This window comes from Zeus faber (genome assembly GCF_960531495.2).
Source record: "Zeus faber genome assembly, chromosome: 2".
Lineage (NCBI taxonomy): Eukaryota > Metazoa > Chordata > Actinopteri > Zeiformes > Zeidae > Zeus > Zeus faber.
Genome location: NC_137189.1, coordinates 3,614,035 through 3,634,127, shown reverse-complemented (window position 1 = coordinate 3,634,127; position 20,093 = coordinate 3,614,035). Strand labels below are relative to the sequence as shown.

General features: G+C 42.3%; 1 protein-coding gene across 5 annotated transcripts in view; it reads right to left on the bottom strand.

Moving 5' to 3' along the window:
• The window catches only part of arid1b (AT-rich interactive domain 1B), a 67,215-nt gene extending 49,684 nt beyond the window's left edge, over positions 1-17,531 (bottom strand). For 3 of the 5 annotated variants that reach the window (XM_079996759.1, XM_079996760.1, XM_079996761.1), the window contains exons 1-3: positions 16,705-17,531; positions 12,745-12,918; positions 4,196-4,333 (exon numbers count right to left, since the gene is read on the bottom strand). In XM_079996759.1, the coding sequence (XP_079852885.1) occupies positions 4,196-4,333; positions 12,745-12,918; positions 16,705-17,358 (966 nt within the window). In that variant the 5' untranslated portion in view covers positions 17,359-17,531. Of the gene's footprint in view, positions 1-4,195; positions 4,334-8,399; positions 8,416-12,744; positions 12,919-16,427; positions 16,566-16,704 lie in introns of those variants that run through there. The other 2 variants (XM_079996762.1, XM_079996763.1) reach the window with 2 other exon arrangements.
• Between the last annotated feature and the right edge of the window lie 2,562 nt (positions 17,532-20,093).

The window sequence follows — 20,093 nt, the reverse complement described above, 5'->3', positions numbered from 1 at the left end:
TTGCGTCATAGATGGATTGCTCCTGGCACTGGCAGAGATCTCAACATGCATCGCCAGCGATCACTTGTGTGACTGACATGTGATTTCACTTCCACGCTCAAAACGCGAAAAACAACACTGCTGTCTTTCCCTAAAGCCAATCTAAGATGTTGGATTTTTATTTTTTTTTTCCCCCCATTGCTGCCACATTCAGCACTGCTTCTCCTCATAAGTAGTTCAGCTCCGAAATTCAAAATCAAGTTTACTTCCATCTATAAACGGACTATAATCGGACAAAATACAGGGACCGTTCATGGATGAGTCACTGAGTGAAGGAATCACTGTTTCTTATCAAGGAGAATGTACTTTCAGCAGGGCTTCCAACTTTAAATTCCCAGTTACCCAGTAGCGACTATTTTCACTGGCATGCCATCTTTTTTTCCCCCGTAACCATGCTACAGATTTTTTTTTATTATTATTATTATTTTTTTTAACAGATAAGTGTTAATCATACATGCTTTATCCAAGCAGGCAGCAAAGAGATTTTGTTTTTTCTAGGGTGTGTTTTTATCTGGATGTGCCAACTCCATTTCCCATAATGGCAGTCAGAAATCAAGTGAGTAACGGAACATTTTTACAGACAATTAAAGTACTGATTAACAGACATTGTCAAATTAGATATTTGTTTAATTAGTGATTTACTGACTGCCCGTCACAGAAAATTGGCAGCCCTGACTTCCACTTATGCAGAGGATGAATGTGTTACATTAGCCATGGGGTTGAATGAGTCCCTGACAACATCTCCATGTGGTTTGGGCATTCAGATGTCCAGTGTGATGTAACGAAATCACCCAAGAAGCATTTTATTGCCAGGTCGGAACATATTCCCCCCTGCAGACTGCTGATACCAGCCTTAGGTATTTTGGGTTCATGGATGCAGCAGACACACCAGGCTGCTCCTGCTGACTGTGTGTTTGGCTGCACTGCCAGGAAATGTCATCGCAGGAGAAATCTTTGTTTGAGGTAGGCCAGAGTCACAAGATGCAACAGCATAAATTACATTACATTACATTTAGCAGACGCTTTTATCCAAAGCGACTTACAATCGTTCAAACACTGACGGACGCAGCCATCAGGAGCAATTAGGGGTTAAGTGTCTTGCTCAAGGACACTACAGCATGCTAGCAGGAGGAGCCTGGGATTGAACCAGCAACCTTTAGATCACTAGACCACCAGCTCTACCGCCTGAGCTACCATCCCCGATAAAACACATCAACCAGTGGTTCACACACAGGCATTACAGACACACCATAACCTACTATGAATACTGTACGTCAGGGTTACAATGGCTAGTCCCAGGAGTATCAATACCCTATAAGGTAGGTTCATTGAGCCCTTGGCATCAGGGATACTTCTAACAAATAACAAATTTGGCATTGGAATATTTGAAATTAAATTTCCAATACTTGTGATTAATATAATGGGGATTAACATGTGAACATTTCTTTGTAAAATAAGTCTTATTTTGAAGTATTAAACAGGAAGTCAAAGTGCCATTTCTGGCTGTAAATAGTAAATATATGAAATGTTTAACATTTAAATGGTGGAAATATGACTTAAAACCAAAGCTTAATCTATTTCCTTACAAGCTATTTTTTAAGGAAAACAGAAGCCCCAGGCTGTATAAGAGTTTAAACTAGAGGTAAAAGGACATGAGGTGTGACAGATATTTACACAGAATAGATCATTTTTGTAATATGTCAATATTACATATTCGCAATTAATGAATCATGGCAGTAAAATTCCATGACTTTGAAATATCCGGCTGACATTGAGGAATACATTATCATGATAATCACAGAATTCTACTCAACATAACATAAAAGTTAGGGATATTTGGCTTTTGGGTGAAATTTATGGAAAATTTAAAAAGTTCACGCTACAGTGATATTATATCATGAAAGTAGGGCATTTAAGTAGACGCATGCAATGGTGATTTCCTCATCTCAAACAATTTATTGAAACAAAAGCCAACAACAGTGGTGGGTATACCACAACAAAAAATGTCAATGTCTCAATAACTTGTCCTGTGCCCTTGAGCATCAATTACAGCTTGATAACGACGTCTCATGCTGTTCACAAGTCGACTTATTGTCTGCTGAGGCCTGGCACCCCACTCTTCTTGAAGGGCGGCCCTCAGGTCATTGAGGTTCTGGGGCACAGGAGTTACCAGCCTCTACACGGCGACTCAGCTGATCCCATAGGATTTCTATCAGATTCAGGTCTGGAGTAAGTGCAGGCCACTCCATTTGAGGTACCCCAGTCTCCAGCAGCCGTTCCCTAATGATGCGACCTCGATGAGCTGGAGCATTGTCGTCCATAAGGATGAAATCAGGCCTGTGTTGTTCATGCAGGGGCACAATGACTGGATTAATGTTGTTATTCAGGTAGTATGGGCTTGTCACTGTACCATTCACAAAGTGTAGGGCAGTTCTGTATTGACTAGACACATCTGCCCACACTGTAAGACCACCACCACCAAAGGCTCGTCTGGTGACAAAAGTGGCTGATGCATAGCGCTCGCTCTCCTTGACGTCTCCAACATCGTTGGCGGCCATCATTTCTGCTCAACGTGAATCGACTTTCATCAAAGAACAGCACTGAGGCCCACTGGTCCCTCTTCCAGCGTAAATGCTCCCTGGCCCATGCAAGACGATGATGCCTGTGCCTGGTGGTGTGGTCAGGTACCCTTGCATGTCGTCTAGCACGCAGACCACGCTGATATAAACGGTTTCGAATGGTCTGACGTGACACTTGGGGGCCTCTTTTAAATGTGCCTGGAGTTGAGTGGTATTCATCATCCGGTTCCGCAGGGAACTATTCACAATGAAGTGGTCATCAGTGTTGGATGTGGCCAAAGGACGTCCACTTCTATGCCTTTCTATGACTCTTCTAGTCTCTCTGTATCTCTGTTGCAACCTGCTGATGACACTCTGTGACACTCTAAGCTCAGTGGCCACTTCCCTCTTAGAACATCCTGTTTGAAGCCTTGCAATGGCAAGGTACTGTTGATCAACTGTTAGGTGTCGTCTTGGTCTCATGATGTCAAAATGTGAACAGCATGATGAAGAGGACTGTTTAAATACCAATTCTAATTGAACCAGGAAATGTATTGGTCGATTCATGGATCAAACACCTGTTGTGGACTTTGCCGTTCAGCTCCTTGTTAGAGAACAGCAAGTTGTGCAAAAAGTACTGAAACATTGAACAGTTGGACATGGGCATTCAAAAGTTTAGAGAAGGTCAAATTAAGTTCACCTGCAAAGGTTATAGTGCATTTTAGGTTCATCCTGAAATTTCACCCGAAAGCTGAACATCCCTAACCTTTTGTGAGTAGTGTATATCTCTACTCATGAATACAAAATATTGCGATAGGGAACCCAACTAAGATTCATCACATTGAACAATATGGCAAGTTAAATTCCCAGTAATATCTCAGACATTGTAAAGAGAGACATCTGGGTCGTATATTTCCTTCATCATTACATCACAGAATTCTATTTTCACAATATAACTATATGTTTATTTTGTGACGAAACAATACCACAGAAAGATAAATAATAATATCAAATTATTGCCCCGCCCTACTGACTGGTCAATCCAATATGAGCTGCAGAACACAGTGGAACGATAAAAACTATTTTGTTTGTTTGCGACGTCATAATGTAAAGGTGAAAAAAGTATTGATGACAACATCTGACCGTGCCGTGTCAGGTAAGGCTAGCAAACATAATAGTCATATTGTAATGGACTATAAATGATTCTAATCTATGGGTAGCCAGCCGCAATAACCTGGCAGATGCCACCTTTTACATGTTGTTTTTGCTGGAATAATTAGCTGGCAAATAGTGGAATGCTGTAGCAACTTTGCCAGGTGAAAAAGTTTTGTGTCCTACCCATGGATTCACTGGTAGACCCAATACACCAAGCTTACTATAAAAGGTGTTTGTATACACATTTCATCTTGCTTGTGTATAAATGCATTTAATTTCCATTTATTTAGATGTGGTGTCCCCATCGACATGTCATGTCTACACTGATAATCCACAATATTGCATTGTCATTGACCCTGCGCCTACTATAGAGAGACCCACTAGATATTCTCCAGGAAATGGCGAGCAGGGAGCCAAAAATTTTGTGAGAGTTGTGGTCCTACCTGCTGCGGTAGTGGTGGCGGCTGCATGTAGGGTGTCTGGCTGGGGGCCGCAGGCTGGTGCTGAGGGGGACTGAAATATGGAGGTTGACCAGGCTGGCAGTACCCCCCCATGCCCTGCTGACCGTACTGGGATGTCATCTAACCGGTAGGAGAGGAGCAGCGTATGAAACAGTGAAGAGAGGGAACAGAAAGCATGGGAGAGGACAGAGATGGAATGAAAGAGCAATAAAATGGTATGTAAGAAAATTAAAGGCACGGAAAAAAATGTAAGGCTTCAATATTTCCGGAACTTAACCTCCCCAGCTTGCATCTAATCTTTCTGTAATTACATCTTGCTGGCTTTTAGCACATGTCTCGTTCACCTGGGAACACAGAAATAGTTTCTGTTGTCTGGTGGTTGTTGCTCTGAGCCTTGAATTACTTCAGTAGCTTGTAACAAAGATTATTAGCTTTTTATCCCTCTTGTTATTGCTGGGATTTTTGGAGATTCTTGGCGGCTAAAAGTATCTGAAACACGACAACGGCAGTACGCTCAGATATGGTTGAGGTCTCATAAGAAAAGGGACGTTTCAGATGCCTTGTTGTCCGAGTTTAATCAATATCTATCCACATTTGGAGCAGAAATTGGTGAAAAACTTGTATTTTTCCCGGAAGTGGTAGAACATTGAGCAGCGGTTTCAGCAGCAGCCTGCTTTGTGACATCATCATCCAAAGTTAGATAAGTCAAAGATTTGTCTCTCGGAACTCATTCCCGTCCAGCCACTTGCTACACGTAGACAGATGACTTGAGCCAATATTGTGATTAAAGGAAACTCAGAAAACTGTAACTCGTCCTGCGTTTTACAAAACCCCGAAAACTATAATCACAGAAGACGTCTTCATACCGCAGGAAGTCCTAAGAACCTTTGGAGGAACCGTTGCTTCCTTTAGTGTTCGCACTGCATGATCCAGGAACGACCGTAATTGTTAAAACACCGTTCCTGAGGGATATTTTAGACTAAGCGACAGAAGAGGAACATTCAGTGATGTAAGTCAACGGTGAAAAATCAGATACTTCATTTGAAGTAAACATGTCTATCTATACACAATATATTTGAAAACATAAAATGTCAAGGCACTTAAAGGCTGATCATGGCATTACGGAAACTAGGAAAATTGTACCGAACACAACTAAACTGGACCCCGTGTATTGCAGCCTGCATCTACATTTGTACTTGTTTCTGTGTAGAGAGCATGTATGAGAGCATGAACATTAACTACATGGCTATATGGCTTAAATACGAAGACAACTGGTACATTTAGTGATGGTCAGAGACTTTTGACATCCCTAAAAACTACTGGTTCCTACAAGATACTTTCTTCCATTCCAATTGTTCTTGAAGTACTGATTAAAAGTTTAAAATATCATACTTGTACCAGTAGAATGTAGCATGAGATAAAATAATTCCACGGCAACAGCAGTAGATCAAGATGGCTTAAGCATATCCTGATGACCTAAATATCAAGATTTACACAGGTTTACCAAGAGTTTATTTTAAACAAACGATCTAAAGATGCCACTCTAATTAGCTGCAGTAGCAACAGGTTGGTATTAAACATCCTCATTGTACACGAGGCCAACTCTGTCCTCTAAATCATTTTTGATTTCGAAGATAAATCCAGCAAATCACAATGTAAACCAATACTGCAGTGGGGACACAGTGATCCAACAGGGGGCATCATATAAAAGGGTATTTTAGATATAATTTCAAATCTAGCGTCTCAATTTTCCCTAAAGGTTAACAAGAGCTGTAAGACATGTAGAGGGTGCTCCTGGAGAGAGGGAGGGAGTGCTAATCACAACAGGGCTTGCTCCAGACTTTTGGTGGTGCCTAGCCTGTCAGCCGCTCTGTCCATGGCCTAAACTTCTAGCACCTTGGACTGTCTCCCAGCCACTAGAACAAAGCTATTCTTGAAACAGTGTAGTCACACACAAACCACCTTAATATTCTTCAAAATATGTTTATCAATATCCAAAATGTCATCTTAAAATCAACAAATATCTCGTTCTTATATTGCTCCTGCATTGCATATGCTGAACCACCATACAGGTAGAAGCAGCCATACAGGCATTTTTCAGTCCAGCAAGAATAATTTAATAACTTCCGCCAACTTGTGCATTAACAATTCAAAATGTACAGGAGTTTGGAAGCATTGTTTTGTTTTGAACAAATGGTAATAGCAGATTTTTGGAGGTGATTTTTTTCGGCTCATTACTGAACTTTAAATGTATTCATAGGTCCAGTCTACATTGCTGCACAGGCCCCAACGCCAAAGGTTGACTAGGCCAGCATTAGATCATCTCCTTGCTGACATAAAAGTTACAAGTTGTTCAGAATCGCCCTTCAGCTGCAGGAATGATTGGAAATAAAATAAAATACAGGAACAGCAGGGAATAACTTGTTGAGTTGTTGATAACAATTCTTGGCGTTGACAGCAAGGCTACCAACACAACTAACAGCTAATTGATAGTATTGAGTTTCTTGTATCTTAAACAAGTCTCCTCAGTGTTCACTAGGTCGAACACTGTCTCCCAGCATATAACTAGCTCAAACTAGACTCTCCTCTTGTGGTTTTCATGTAATTATATGCAAGCCGATAGTGGACATATCAAGGATTTTTCTCCAGGGCCACAGCACCATGCTCTACATATCCTTTAGCCAGCGGAGAGTTACATTATTGGGGACAGGTGGCTTCCAGACGGGAGAAAACACAATCAATGTGAACAGCAGGATGGGCCCCACGGTATCAGATCAGCAGAGACATTTCATCTCAGCCAGAACCTCAGAGTTAATAAAGGAAATGTCCCGTGGCCATCTGGAACCTCACTGATAAAAGTCATTACAGGCTCCCTCTCTTTCAGATGGAAAAGCAAAGAGAGCTCAAAATACTGCCACACAAATGGCCTCCGGCTGAACAAAAAATAAATTAAAAAATGACATCTAAATGGTAATGATGTAATAAGACCACAGTAACTGAATGACAACAATATTTCTAAAAGATATATCCTGTTGGGGGGAAAGGGCCCAGATCACAGCCGTGTGGTGTGGAGGAAAAGCATCTCAGTAAAATGGATTTGTTTGAATCCAATTTTTTGGAAGTGGCTGATGGTATTGGTCCTACCTTTTATAGTCATCCACTACAACAACAATAAAAAACAAATATAGCTGCAGACACCAATACACAGGGTCCTAAATTTTCCTGTTGTGTCGTTTAGTTTAAATATTCTTCGAGAACAGTGTTTTAACAATTACTGTCATTCCTGGATCATGCAGTGCAGACACAAAAGAAAGGGACGGTTGCTCCAAAAGGTTCTAAGAACTTCCTGCAGTGCAAATATGCCTTCAGTCACTTACAGTTTTCAGGATTTTGTGAAACGCAGCACGAGTTACAGTTTTCCGAGTTTGCTTTAAACGCAGCATCAGTTCGGGTTGTCTGTGAACGCAGTTACGCACGGTACCGTAAGTCTTTGCTTTAGAAAATATATTATCAACTTGAGAGATGACGCAATACTTTTCATACAACAATATAAAAATGTGCCACATTTGGTTAACAAGCACAGGAATCCTTAAGAAGATTGATCCCTGTAAGGCAAACTCTCTTTTTACTTTATTTCAACACAGGGAGGTCAGAGGTCACACACACTGCTGGCATTCCAAGTCCTGCTCATGACACATTTCAAAATAAAGTCCATGTGTTTAATTATCTAGTTTCTAATAACCCACTGCATCTGCCACTTCCATTTCTAAAACAAATCCATCTTATCTCAATAAAAAATAGACGTTAAATAGATCCACAATAAATAGAGGTTATATACACATGTAGGAGGTGGCCCTTTTGGATCACCCAGTACAAGGGAAATAGCATTGAGCAGTTATCCATTATATAAAAATGCCATGTAATGTATTTGCTTCCACGGCAGATTGTGTTAAAGTCAAGGTTTGAAGTTGCTGTCTCACACAATTAAAATGACTACTTTTCGAATCACAAAGACTGAAGTTAAAAATAAGACTGTCATAAAACTCTTAGTAGAATTACGTTATCTACGGTATAAGGTATCAAGACTACACTCCTGATTACAGAACTGATCACTGTCTAAAGTATGATTGCTGGCCTTGGTGATAAACACGGACACCACCGAGCCTGAGAGTAGCCAATATCTGACCTGGGACGAGCTTTGTGAGCAGGATGGTCGCCTCTGTCTGCTCTCACAAGAAAGCGCTAGAGTCAAACCAACAGACTGGCTTCTAAATATAGCCACTGTGCAGTCTGCTCCAGGAATAGCCTGACCCACGCCAGCCAGCCTGTCTTGGCGGGCGACACGACAGCCATGTGGCATGTCACTGTCTATGGCTCTGTTGTCCTCGCCGTGCTTGTCATCCACACTGTGACCTCGCAGCAATGACCCTCATCTTACCAGAGGAACGCCGCTGGACCTCTTCTGATTCGGTCTTTGAGGCAGAAAACCTTTGTTGCAAGGGCAGCAGCTGGTAGCTCTGAAAACCACTCATCCACGCTGCTTTAGGCCAGTAACTGCCCTTTCCACACAATCCGGTTTTCTACGGTGAAGTTTAGTGTCATATGGCCAAATCGCTGTTCGAGGAACCTTTGTAATATAATTGAGCCGGTTTCACAAAGCCGGAAAACATCTTTTTACTCCCAGGTTTGATTGGCAGTGTGTAAAGAAGTCGGCCCATTAAATTTTAACTGGCATTGTTACCAGGCAATCAATCAAGACGGGATAATTGCTTGGACACCAAACAGCTTTGATGTTTAATTGTTCACGCAAAACGTGTGCAAAGATCCTTTATCGTATTTCCTGTACATGCATTGATGTAATGACAGAGTGTATAACTGCCATGCTATTACGGAAGTACACTACATACAGCACATTTTAAGCTCGACAAAGAAAATGGCAAGAATTAAACAAAAAATGGATAGCTCATAAATAGCTAAATTAGGGAGTTGGATGTTGTCCACCGTGCTGCTGACGCTGCCCACTAATGGATCACTTTGGTCTAGTATGTACGGCATCCAAACAAGACTGCCAACTGGCATTCGCTGTCTGTGAATTGCATAAATTCCCATTGCAGGGGGAAAAAATACCAGGAAGTAACCATTTGGTCCGTGTGAAAAAGATTAGTGTCAACATGGAAAGTCCTCATGACAAACCAGTCTTGTACCAACAGGCCTAGATGTGCGCCTCAAAGCTGCTGCCATTTCACATTTTCAGTTTTCAGTTGATGTCTTTTATCCAAATATCTGACTTAATATGAGAAGACATAGAATGTGCTTCTACACTAAATCAGCCACATTACAAGCAACCAACAATGACAAGGTCAATGGTCTGAGCTACAGCAGTAAGACAATAGAAAAAAAAAATATATATATATATATATACACCTGTCACTCCAAAAAATATTATTGATGACAGAAAACTGCTATGTAAACAAGCATCAAGTATGAGGGCGAAACTGTAGAACGATTTAATGACTAGTAGCTGCCATAACCCATAAAAGCTTATAGGTATCACAGAGTGATAGACACAAACCCTTACAGTGTTCTAATAAAAGGAAGACAACCTCACAAGAGCCATTCTCATGAAACCACCATAGACCATGTCCGAAATTAATTTATACACATTCACACAGGATGTGAAATAATTCATTTAAATATTCAAGTGTATACAATGCCTACTATAGGGCCCACTTATATGTGACAAATAAACATCTTGAATCTGGAAATCTTGTTCTTAACTGTGCTTTTCTTATCAAAAATGTATTACCGTAACTCGGGATGTTAACGACAGTTTTTTGCTAGTGGCATGTCGGAGACATTCACAGACTAGTCTTTTTTGTGTGCATTTTTTTTCAAGATTCTGATGTAGACCTATCGGCTTAAAAAATGTGCTAGGTATATAATGTATATGTTGTTTAGTTTAATTTACCACAATTTTTCTTTATGTAAGGTCATTTTCCCAGACAGGCCTATTTATTTTCCCATCAGATGATGGGCTTTTTCCACAGGCGCTTTCACACCTACCCTGTTTGGTCCGTTTTAAATCATCAAATCATGGTGTGTTTACTCCGTTAGTCGGGTTCGTTTGGGGCGAAAGACCCATTTGAACTCTGGTGCGGACCAAACAATTAAACCATGATCCCCCGAAAGGTCGGGACTTGGTCCGGTTCCAAGTGAACCACGGTTTAGTTTGTTACATGTGAGAACGTAATCGGACCTAATATAGGAAGTAAACCAAAATACAGTGCATTGTGGGCTGAAAACAGATGTTGACACTTGTGTTTCCACTGCTCTTATTTGTTTGGAACACCAAATCCTAATAATGAAAGCGAAGATCGCAATCACAATATTCTGCTGTTGCTCCATTGTTGTCCACGACAATGTGATTTTGTGACAGAGAGTGATTTTCCCCTCATTCATGTTTTTCTTTTCTTCTTCTGGATTACGCTTTAAAATGATCCCTCCTCACCACCCCAGTGGCATTACAAGGCTTCATGTTAAAACGGAGATAGGCCTATACGCCACTACATGCATTGAAAACTGACACCGCTTCCACGCACTACTGGAAGCTGCGGAACTCCACCCACGGAACAGACCGGTGGTCCTGATTAAACATCCCAGACATTGGACAATGGATGTATGAACGCGCGGCTACATCATTCTTAAAGACTGTGAAAATGACTGTCAGTGGGCCTAATCAGCATTACTGTACTGAGTTGGGCACCTGTCTATACCGTTTTAATTTGGAGCTCTGCTTATGCTATTGCTTTTTAGCATTTGTGATTCACGCTGTTACCATGAAGGATGACAGTGGGCGCGCGCAACAAAGTGCAAACGGTACCGTCACCGCTGGTCGGATGAATTTTCCCTCGGAAATGTTTCTGTCCAATAGATGAACGACCTGTATGACCGCATGTAATTTGTTTACAAATTTTGGTTCGCTTAACACAGGACCATGTGAACACTAACCACACCTAATGATGTACAATAGATGTCAAAGTGCCCTTAATCATCACCATTCCAACAGACCGTGTCTGCGATGTCCTTCAGCACCACAATTGTGCAATGTGGAGACAGATGTCGGGAATTTATAAATGTCTTTCTTTACTATGTTTTGGGCTAGGCCTATAGCCTACACCAACACAACTCCCAGCAGGGCTATGGCAGCGCGTATTTTACAGTATACGTCGGAATCATGACGTCTTATTTTAAGTAACACCACAGCTGAATGGCTGCTTCAATCAGTGATGGTTTGGTTTTCAGCTACGACTGCCCGTTCCTATTTGCGCATGCTTTGAATTGCGCTTTACAGGTTAATTATTTGCCGAGATATTTCTCGAGGAAGCAGACCATGAAATGGAATTTGGATCGGAACGTGGATCGGCGACGTCAGTCCGATATACGACGAGTGAATGAGGTCAGTGTCGCACCCGACACCGATATTGGATCGGCCCCATCTCTTGTTGTTTTAACGTGATGTCTGAAAGTTAAACTATTTTGCCGAATCAATAATGCATTTCTTTGTGTGCATTTGCAAATAAAACATCAAACATCTCTGCCCAAAGAGCAAGTACAGTAAACTAACCGGTGATACCTATACTTGTATTATTTTCCCTAAACATATTGAATAAATAATATTTTGTTCCCCCATATTTTAGTCATTTTTATAAATATGAACTGAAAAATAAATGAAAAAAAGGTTACATTATTTAATTTTCACGGCGTCTGTGCAGCCTTTGTTTTTCACCGTGTCCATGGAAAGGACGATGAACGCAGCCATAAATGTGTGGTTTCCTTACGCAGAAAAGTTTGTCTGATTACTATTCTGATAACTATCACTGCATAACTCATAAATATTCAGACAAGCTTAATAATTGGTTATTTGTAATGCTATATATATTTGCAATTCAAAGATATTGCCACATTTTCTTTAAAACTAATTCGGTCTCGGATGTCCCAATTTGGTGCAGTTATAATGCACTTGGGGAAGAGCTGATGGGGGCAGAGGCAGCTCTGCATAGGAGTGTGCGTTCAGTTCCAAGCTTCTTGTCGTGCTTTCAATGACACCAAGCTCGCCCTGGCCCACGCTCTCTCACTGTGGTAAGTTCTTGGCTGCGCTGGCTGACCACTCAAAACGCCATGAAAAATTCCCTGCTTGTATGATCAATTTCTTTTTTTTTTTTTTTTTTTTTTAATTCTGAATTTAGCCCGAATAGCCCAAATTTATATTTTAGAAAACAGAATACGGACAATAGTCTACAAACACAAATATTTTTCCATACTTATCCAGACCTGGAAATTACTAAAATTGAATTCCATACTTTTCCACACTGTGTAGGAACCCTGTACGTTATCGTAACAATGTATTTTTGCCCGGATGCGTTCTGGTAATGCATTTTTTTTGATAAGAGAAGAACATAGAATTTAATTGTTGCTCAGCTGAACAGCATTGTTCTTATGTCTGAAAAAACTCATCCAATCAGCGTGCATACCTGTTGCGGATACTGCATCCCTCCCATGCCAATCTGACCTCTGGTAGGCATTCCCATTGGATAGCGATGAGGGGATGGAGAGCCATAGGCCTGACCAGGGTATGGCGTGCCCTGCTGCTGGGAGTAAGAGTACAGCTGAGACCGCTTCATCGCCATGGCGTCCATAGGCGGCACCTAAGAGAAGGACGAACACCAGCTGAGTGTGCTATTGTGTCATTCGGACACTCAACGCTAATACAGTTCAGCCTATTTCAAAGTCAACAAAACAGAGGTCTGTATGGACATAAATGACACCACCATAAATTATACCATGTACAGCAGTCATTTTCATTAACGCTGTTTTCAAGTCACTGCTGATTCCCCCTCGCTCCCTACTTTACGTGGCCTCATGTACCTTTTGTACCCATGTTCCTAACTGTAACTCTTCCCGTTTTTCTCAGATTCGGAAAGCCGTGCGTTGTTTGATGCCAACGATGAAAATGTATACCAATTGATAAATGAACATGTAGAAGTCATGATGTTACAAAATTTTTATTTTTTTTTAAAGATATCAGCTAAAAATAAAATTTTAGAAGTTGTCATGGATGCAGTTAAACAGTAGAGAGATATTTTCTCAAAATATTGATCAAATTGTACAGGACGTTTCACTCAAAAGAAATTAAAATAAAATGCATCCGGAGTGATGCAGGCCAGTTTTCTCATGTCACTGCTTGGTTTAAGGCAATTGAAGCAAGCAGCACTTAGAGAAAGTGTGAGCAGCCCCGAACGCCTGGGAGGCTTCCTTAAAGCAGACTCAGCAGTCAAGCCTTGGTACATTTCAATATTGACACGCGCGCGCACACACTGGCCGTGCTTGACACAATGACATAATAGTCAGTGAGGCAACCAGTCACAGGGGCAGATGTTTCAAGTAACGTGCAAGCTAAAAATAGCCACTACTATTAGATAGATTAGATAGTAGTAATAATATCTTCCCTTTATTCAGGAGTGAAGTTCAAACCAGCCATGCGGTAAAGCAAGTTGTTTTCCAACAAACACGATGAGGGCTTCAAAGGCATAATTAATAGTTGAAATATTAGGGCTGAAGGAAAACAAACATTGGCTGGCAAAACCTTGGCACTCAAATTTGGTAATCAATAGATCATGATATGGCTCTATTGTGATATTACATGACTCAGGGGTGGTACTTAACTAATCAATAATCCCCACCAATCCATGTGTACTACAGGGTGGTGTTTGTTATTGTTTTGTTTTCCTTGTACTGGGCCTGGCAAATAGTTTTATATGGTCATTTATCATCTTTCAGCAGCATCCTCTTAAATTTATTGCAGCCTTCTTCTGTGCAATACATTTCAGACAGCCTCCAAAATGGATGGTAACGATTAACATTCTGTCAAACATTTGAACATACAATTAACCATAGGCATTCCTACTTTGTTGCCAATCCAAAACATAAAAATCACAACTAACTTAACTGCTTCATTCCCTTCAAGGACCAGTGGTTTTCAAAGCCGTGGTCTGGAATACCCTAATGATGCCCAAATACTAGGGCCTAAATTTTACTAGTACGGTATGTGTGCATTATTATCTATTCCAGTCTAGGTCGTTCTCGCAACACAGATAGGTTTGTATTGTGATACAGTGCTCATGTTTTTATATCAGCATGCAACTGCAACTGCTGCTCGCAGAAAAAAACCCACCAATAACTCCACCTCTGGCGTAATTGCATTAGAAAATGCAATTACGCGTGAATTGGAGTGAGTAGGCCGAGATGTTATTCTATTACTTTAATTTGGGCGGGGTAATACAGTGTTTCCCCACACAGACTTAAGTATATTTGGCAATGTATTTTAGCATTTTAAATTTTTTATCTGTCTGAGAGAATGACGGCATCCACGACCGATTTACTAGTGGACTCGTTCTCTGGTTGTACATTAGAAGACCCGGCGCTCTGGTTCAGGTGGATTAGAAAGCGCTTAGAAATTAGAAAGCGACAGCAGGAAGTGATGCTGCGTTCACGGGAACTCGGGAAAACTGTAATTCCTGTCGGAAGTGATGCTGCATTCCACCGCAACTCAAAAAAACGAGTCAGAAAAGCAGACGAAAAATACCAGTTATCCCAGATGGGATAAATAACTAAGTTCAAGTTCAAGAGATTATTGGCCATATAGTAGGCCCTATGTACTCTAATATTTAAATGAATTATTTCACAACTCTAAATATGTGTATCAATTCATTTGGGACATGTTTTATGGTGTTTTCTAGACTGCCATCACCAGACCAATTCACAACTGTGTAATAGTCTGAAATATCACAGTGCGAGCATCGCGTGTTGATTACGCACATTTGAGTATTTTTCGAGCTTATAGAGCTTGTCCGTAATCGCCAGGTGTCATGACATTTCACTGCATATATGTAAGACCGTATGTGTATGTATGTGACAAATAATCTCTTGCACTTGAACTTCATTTTCAGTTTCTAAAGGGTGTTGCCAACCGACGCAGACCTAAATGTCTCTCGAAGCCATTGGATAGACCTACAACCAATCAGAGCATTGGATAGACCTACAACCAATCAGACCAACGAAAAGTGTGACATGGTGCTGAGCAAGTGAGTCGGGAAATTCAATTTTTACCAAATCCTGTGTGAAGTACAGCAAACACATCTTTCTTATCAGCAAAGGCTTTTAAGATAAAATATACCGTCCAGCTGGGTTTAATACTGTCATGATAGCAGATTCAACAGACCGTTCCACATCAGCGGCCGCCATCTTGGTAAGGAGCGTTAACAGTGTTCCTCTGCACGGTTATCGTATTCAACCCGCCCCATATAGGATAAATGGTTGTGATTGGGCCAACCCTAACAAGGTCGAGTGGAAATCTGTTTCAATGGGATGGTGGCCACTGGCCAGACATGTTCTGCAGAGCATATGAAACATGAGCTGCAGATTCGTCTGGCTCCCAGGCTGGGCGGTTTCATGAGAATGACCCAGATGGCAGAATGTCAGATAGCATCTAAAACCCCTGCTGCAAGACCTAATCAGTCAGCCCAGCGCACATTAAATGGAGAGCTCTACAGTCCTATGAGGAGACTCGACGGGTGGGAGACCAGGCTGGACGGGGGATCAAGCTGGATGGGGGGGACCGGGCTTGGTGAGCCTCTTTGAGCTTTTGTCACGGATCCTGGGTGGGAGCACATGGCTAATCTACATGTGTGAAGGTCAGGGGCCAAAACGGGGCCCCCTGCCAGCATGAAGGCCACATCACAGGCAACAAGCGGCCTCGGCAGCGTGAAGCACAAACACAACACCAGCCAGACTGAAAACCTGTTTATGGGACGTGACGGTTACCATGACAAAGGAGGCGAGAGAACTTCTGCAGAGATCAAACAAAGAATAACCCCCACAGACTGGGGGGGGGGGGGGGGGGTAACGGGATAGAGAGCGTTTGATTATAAACAACCCCGCGTCTCTAGAAGCTGTGAAAGAGCGAGACACGCCCTTCGATTGACTTACCGCACAGTCGAAGTTAATCAGGCGTAATTACGAGCTAATGACACTCCTAGCACATGCAGGGGGTCGCTTCCGTGCTGGGCGTGCAGGCCCTGTTAGCATCGGCTAGCACGCCAACGTAGGCTTAGCATACCTCGCTCTAAAAATAAAGATAAAAAAGCGGACAAGTCACCTTGGACGCAAGAATCAAACACGGGCGTTGAGCTTGTTCGTTGTTTTATGCTTCTTAACGACCTCACAGCCTCGGTTCCTCATTAACGAGGCGTAAAACGTCACATTTAGCCCAGAAATGTGAACCCGCTTGGCGACGCCGAACCGCAGTGGGAATAAAAAAACCAGCACGCTCAGCAGCTAGCCGTAGCTCGCTGGCTACATGCTAATGGCGGTTGTTCCCGAATATTGACGTCGTTAAACCACAGCGAGTGTAGTGTGTGTTGGTTTGTTTTTACCTGAGATCTGCCGCCACCCTGTCCGTTATTCCCGGGGCTTAGCGACGGGTGGTTCCTGTGCTGCCCCCCCCAGCCGTGGCTAGCGTTAGCTGCGCCGTACTGGGAGCCCGTCTCCTTAGCGGGAGCATTGTAATCCTGGTACCCGGCGCCGTAACCTCTCATCATGGGGCTCGGGGAGGTCAGCAGCTGGTTCAGGGTCGGGGTGGCGCTGGACGAGTGGTGGTGGTGGTGCTGCTGCTGCTGCTGCTGCGGTTGCTGTGGCGGCGGCGGGGGAGTCTGCTGCCCAGGGAACCTGGGCTGGAAGCCGCCCGGGGACGCGGTGGTAGCCGCGCCGGCCGTCGTAGCCGCTTTTCCGCCCGGGCCCGTCGCGCTGCCGCCCTGCTGCCGCGAGGGGCTCAGCATGACCCCATAGCCCGGTCGGTAGCTCGAGTGATGGTGGCTGTACGGGGGCCCGGCGTTGTACCCGTCGTGCGCGTTGTTGTGAAGCGGATCCATGGCGTTCACTACGCCGGACCCGGGGCTTTGTTGTCCGCCATGTTGATCCGCGCAAGGGCCCCCTCTTCCATTCCCGTAGTAATGGTTGTTGAACTGGGGAGGATTCGTGGCGGTGTGGGTGCTCGATCCCCGGCTGGCATCCTGGTACCTGCCGTCCATCCAACCCTCCGTGTCGGACCCGCGTCCCTGGTGCCTCGTCCTCACTGGGGTTCAGCTGCTGGTGGCGCTCATGGATGTTTTATTTTCCTCCTCCATGGTGTCGGTTCCTCCCCCGGTGGTGGTGGTGGTGGTGGTGGTGGTGGTTGTTGTTGTTGTTGTTTAGAGTCGGTGTGTGTGGCTGCTGGTGCTGGGTGGACTGTGTGGAAGCTGTCGGTGGAGGTGGGACCGGGACGGAGCGGGGTGGGAGGGGGGGAGGGGGTGGGGGGGGGCGCCTCCGGAGACGGTTTCACTGGACGGTTATCGAGTGATTCCCCGAAGAAGAAGAAACAGAATAAGAAGAAACAGAAGAAGAAACAACAACAACAACAACAACAACAGGAGAAGAAGAAGAAACAGAAGAAGTCTCTAGCTTACACTATTGCAAGTGTTCCACTTTGAATTGTTGATACAGATGTTTTTTGTTCATTTTTATGTGCATTATATATTGCCATTTTTCTATTTTGGGTGCATTTTTATGTTCATTGTATATTTCCTATTTGTCCAAATGTTTTTGTTGATTTTGAGGTTTATTATATATTGCCAATTTTGCTATTAATTCATTTTTGTTCACTGTATATAGCAATTTTTTATATTTTTCAGTTAATTAGTAGATTTATTGTATATATCGACTGCACATTTCCTTGCAGTTTGACTAACCCGCACCATGCATCTTGGAAGTCCAGGCAGAAAATGAATCATCATCCATCACCAAAAAATGTTATGTTATGTGTGCCATGAATATTCACGTCATAATTTTCAGGGATGTTCTACTCATTCAACTTAAAATGTGCCTGTTAAAACTGAAATTAATCTCTATAAGTGAGGGTGAACCCTCAAGACTTCCTTTACGGACAGTGGACCCCAGTTTGGAAATCCCTGGCCTTAAACGTGGTCTATAGAGGTTTTAGAAAAAATACAGAAATGTGTAGGCAATCAGCTGTTTTCATCCATTCCCTGTTATTTGGAATGCAGGTTTGTTGCAGCGGGCTAATCATCGGGTAAATTGAGATTTGGGGAAAAGCTCTGTGACTATCTAAATCAGGGTTATTTGGCCATAGATCAATTCACAACTATAGATATTCATTGATTTATTGTTACACTAATGTCTCTGTCGCAATGTAGCTTGAATGTTATTCTCCCTTGTAAGTGGCTTTGGATAAAAGCGTCTGCTAAATGACAAAACGTAAATGTAATTCAGCCATTTGATTCTAGGCTTAATTATGAAGGCAGTCTAAACAAAGAGGCTTCATGATTCAGCTATGTATGGTTTTGAATGTATATATCCCCAAGTATATGCACCGTAGATGGATCTGGATCTGTGAACATTTGGTATTCAGTATCAAATGGGGAGAAATGCCTCCACATGAGGGAACATGTTGGCTTGTGTCAGACTGACTCAGAGGAACCTCCCACAGCAGAAAACAGCCCTTTCAAGTCAGGCAGGGAAAGTGGGTCAGGCAGCCATGAAGTCAGAAAGCCAACAACATAGGCCTGCTGCAACGGTGCCGCTTCCTTTTGACTGACTAGTGTTTTGTCGGGTTGAGTGATTCGAATAGAAGTCTTTTGTCAGGCAGAGGTTCCCAAACCTTTTCACGGGGAAAAGCCTATAGTAAACTACCGTGCCATTTGAGTGGAATGCAAAATTAAATGACATAAATACACCTTTTTGCTGAGTCTTTGCTGATAAGAAGTGCAAATAAAGCCTCCCTTAGTAGATTTCACATGTGCCTGCAGACCTACCCTTGACCTCTGACACCCAGGTCAATGAACGCATTTCACTGTATTTGAATACAGCATCGGACAGACCCAAAAATTACAATAAAAAAAGTAACACTATTTCAAGATATCATGAAAAGGATGGAGACCGAGACGTTCTGGGGAATCAAACAGTACATTTTACACACAAACTAACACACGATTGGTGGCACTGGCACCAACAGAATGGGGGCGTGTACTCTTTTATTTATTTTGAATTATATTACCCATAGTGGGGAAAAAAACGCCGAACTTCCTAACCAATCCACCTGGTTGTTTCAGAGAATTTGTGTGTTCATAAAATCATTTATTCAGAATTATTATAAAGTATAAAAGTTTCAAAGTATAAAAGTTTTCATAGCTTTTGAATATGCTCCACTGTTCCTCCACTGAAAGGCACATTTTACCTTATGCTTGACAAGTGATATTATTTAAGGAGTCTAGAACAACACACTAACAACCATTCACAGTATAATGTGGATTATCCAAATAATACCAAGTCATTTTTCAATCTTGTAGCGCCACCCTTTGGACATAATGAACACTTGAATACCGTTTTGGGAAAGGGAAACATGAAATACAAAATGAATAACTACAGGGGTTAATAAAAGTAATAATATGTAATAATCTTTCCTGGGAAATATTTGGCAGTGATCCTGTTTTGAATTGAAGGAAGGAATACACCTCAAATATTCAGTAAATAATTACTGTGGTGATACTTATGGGAACGTTTTGTTTTTGAAAATCTGACTCAGGACTTTATGAGTTTTGTGAATGTTTTGAAAAATTACATGTTTTAGGTCACACTGTAACAGGGACCGACATTTTGGGCGGATTTGGGTTGTTTCAGACTGAATGTGGTGTGTGGTTAAAAACAACCACATAAAAAGTTATATTAAAAAAAAGTTTAAATAAATAAAACCTTAACCAGGCAAGTGTTT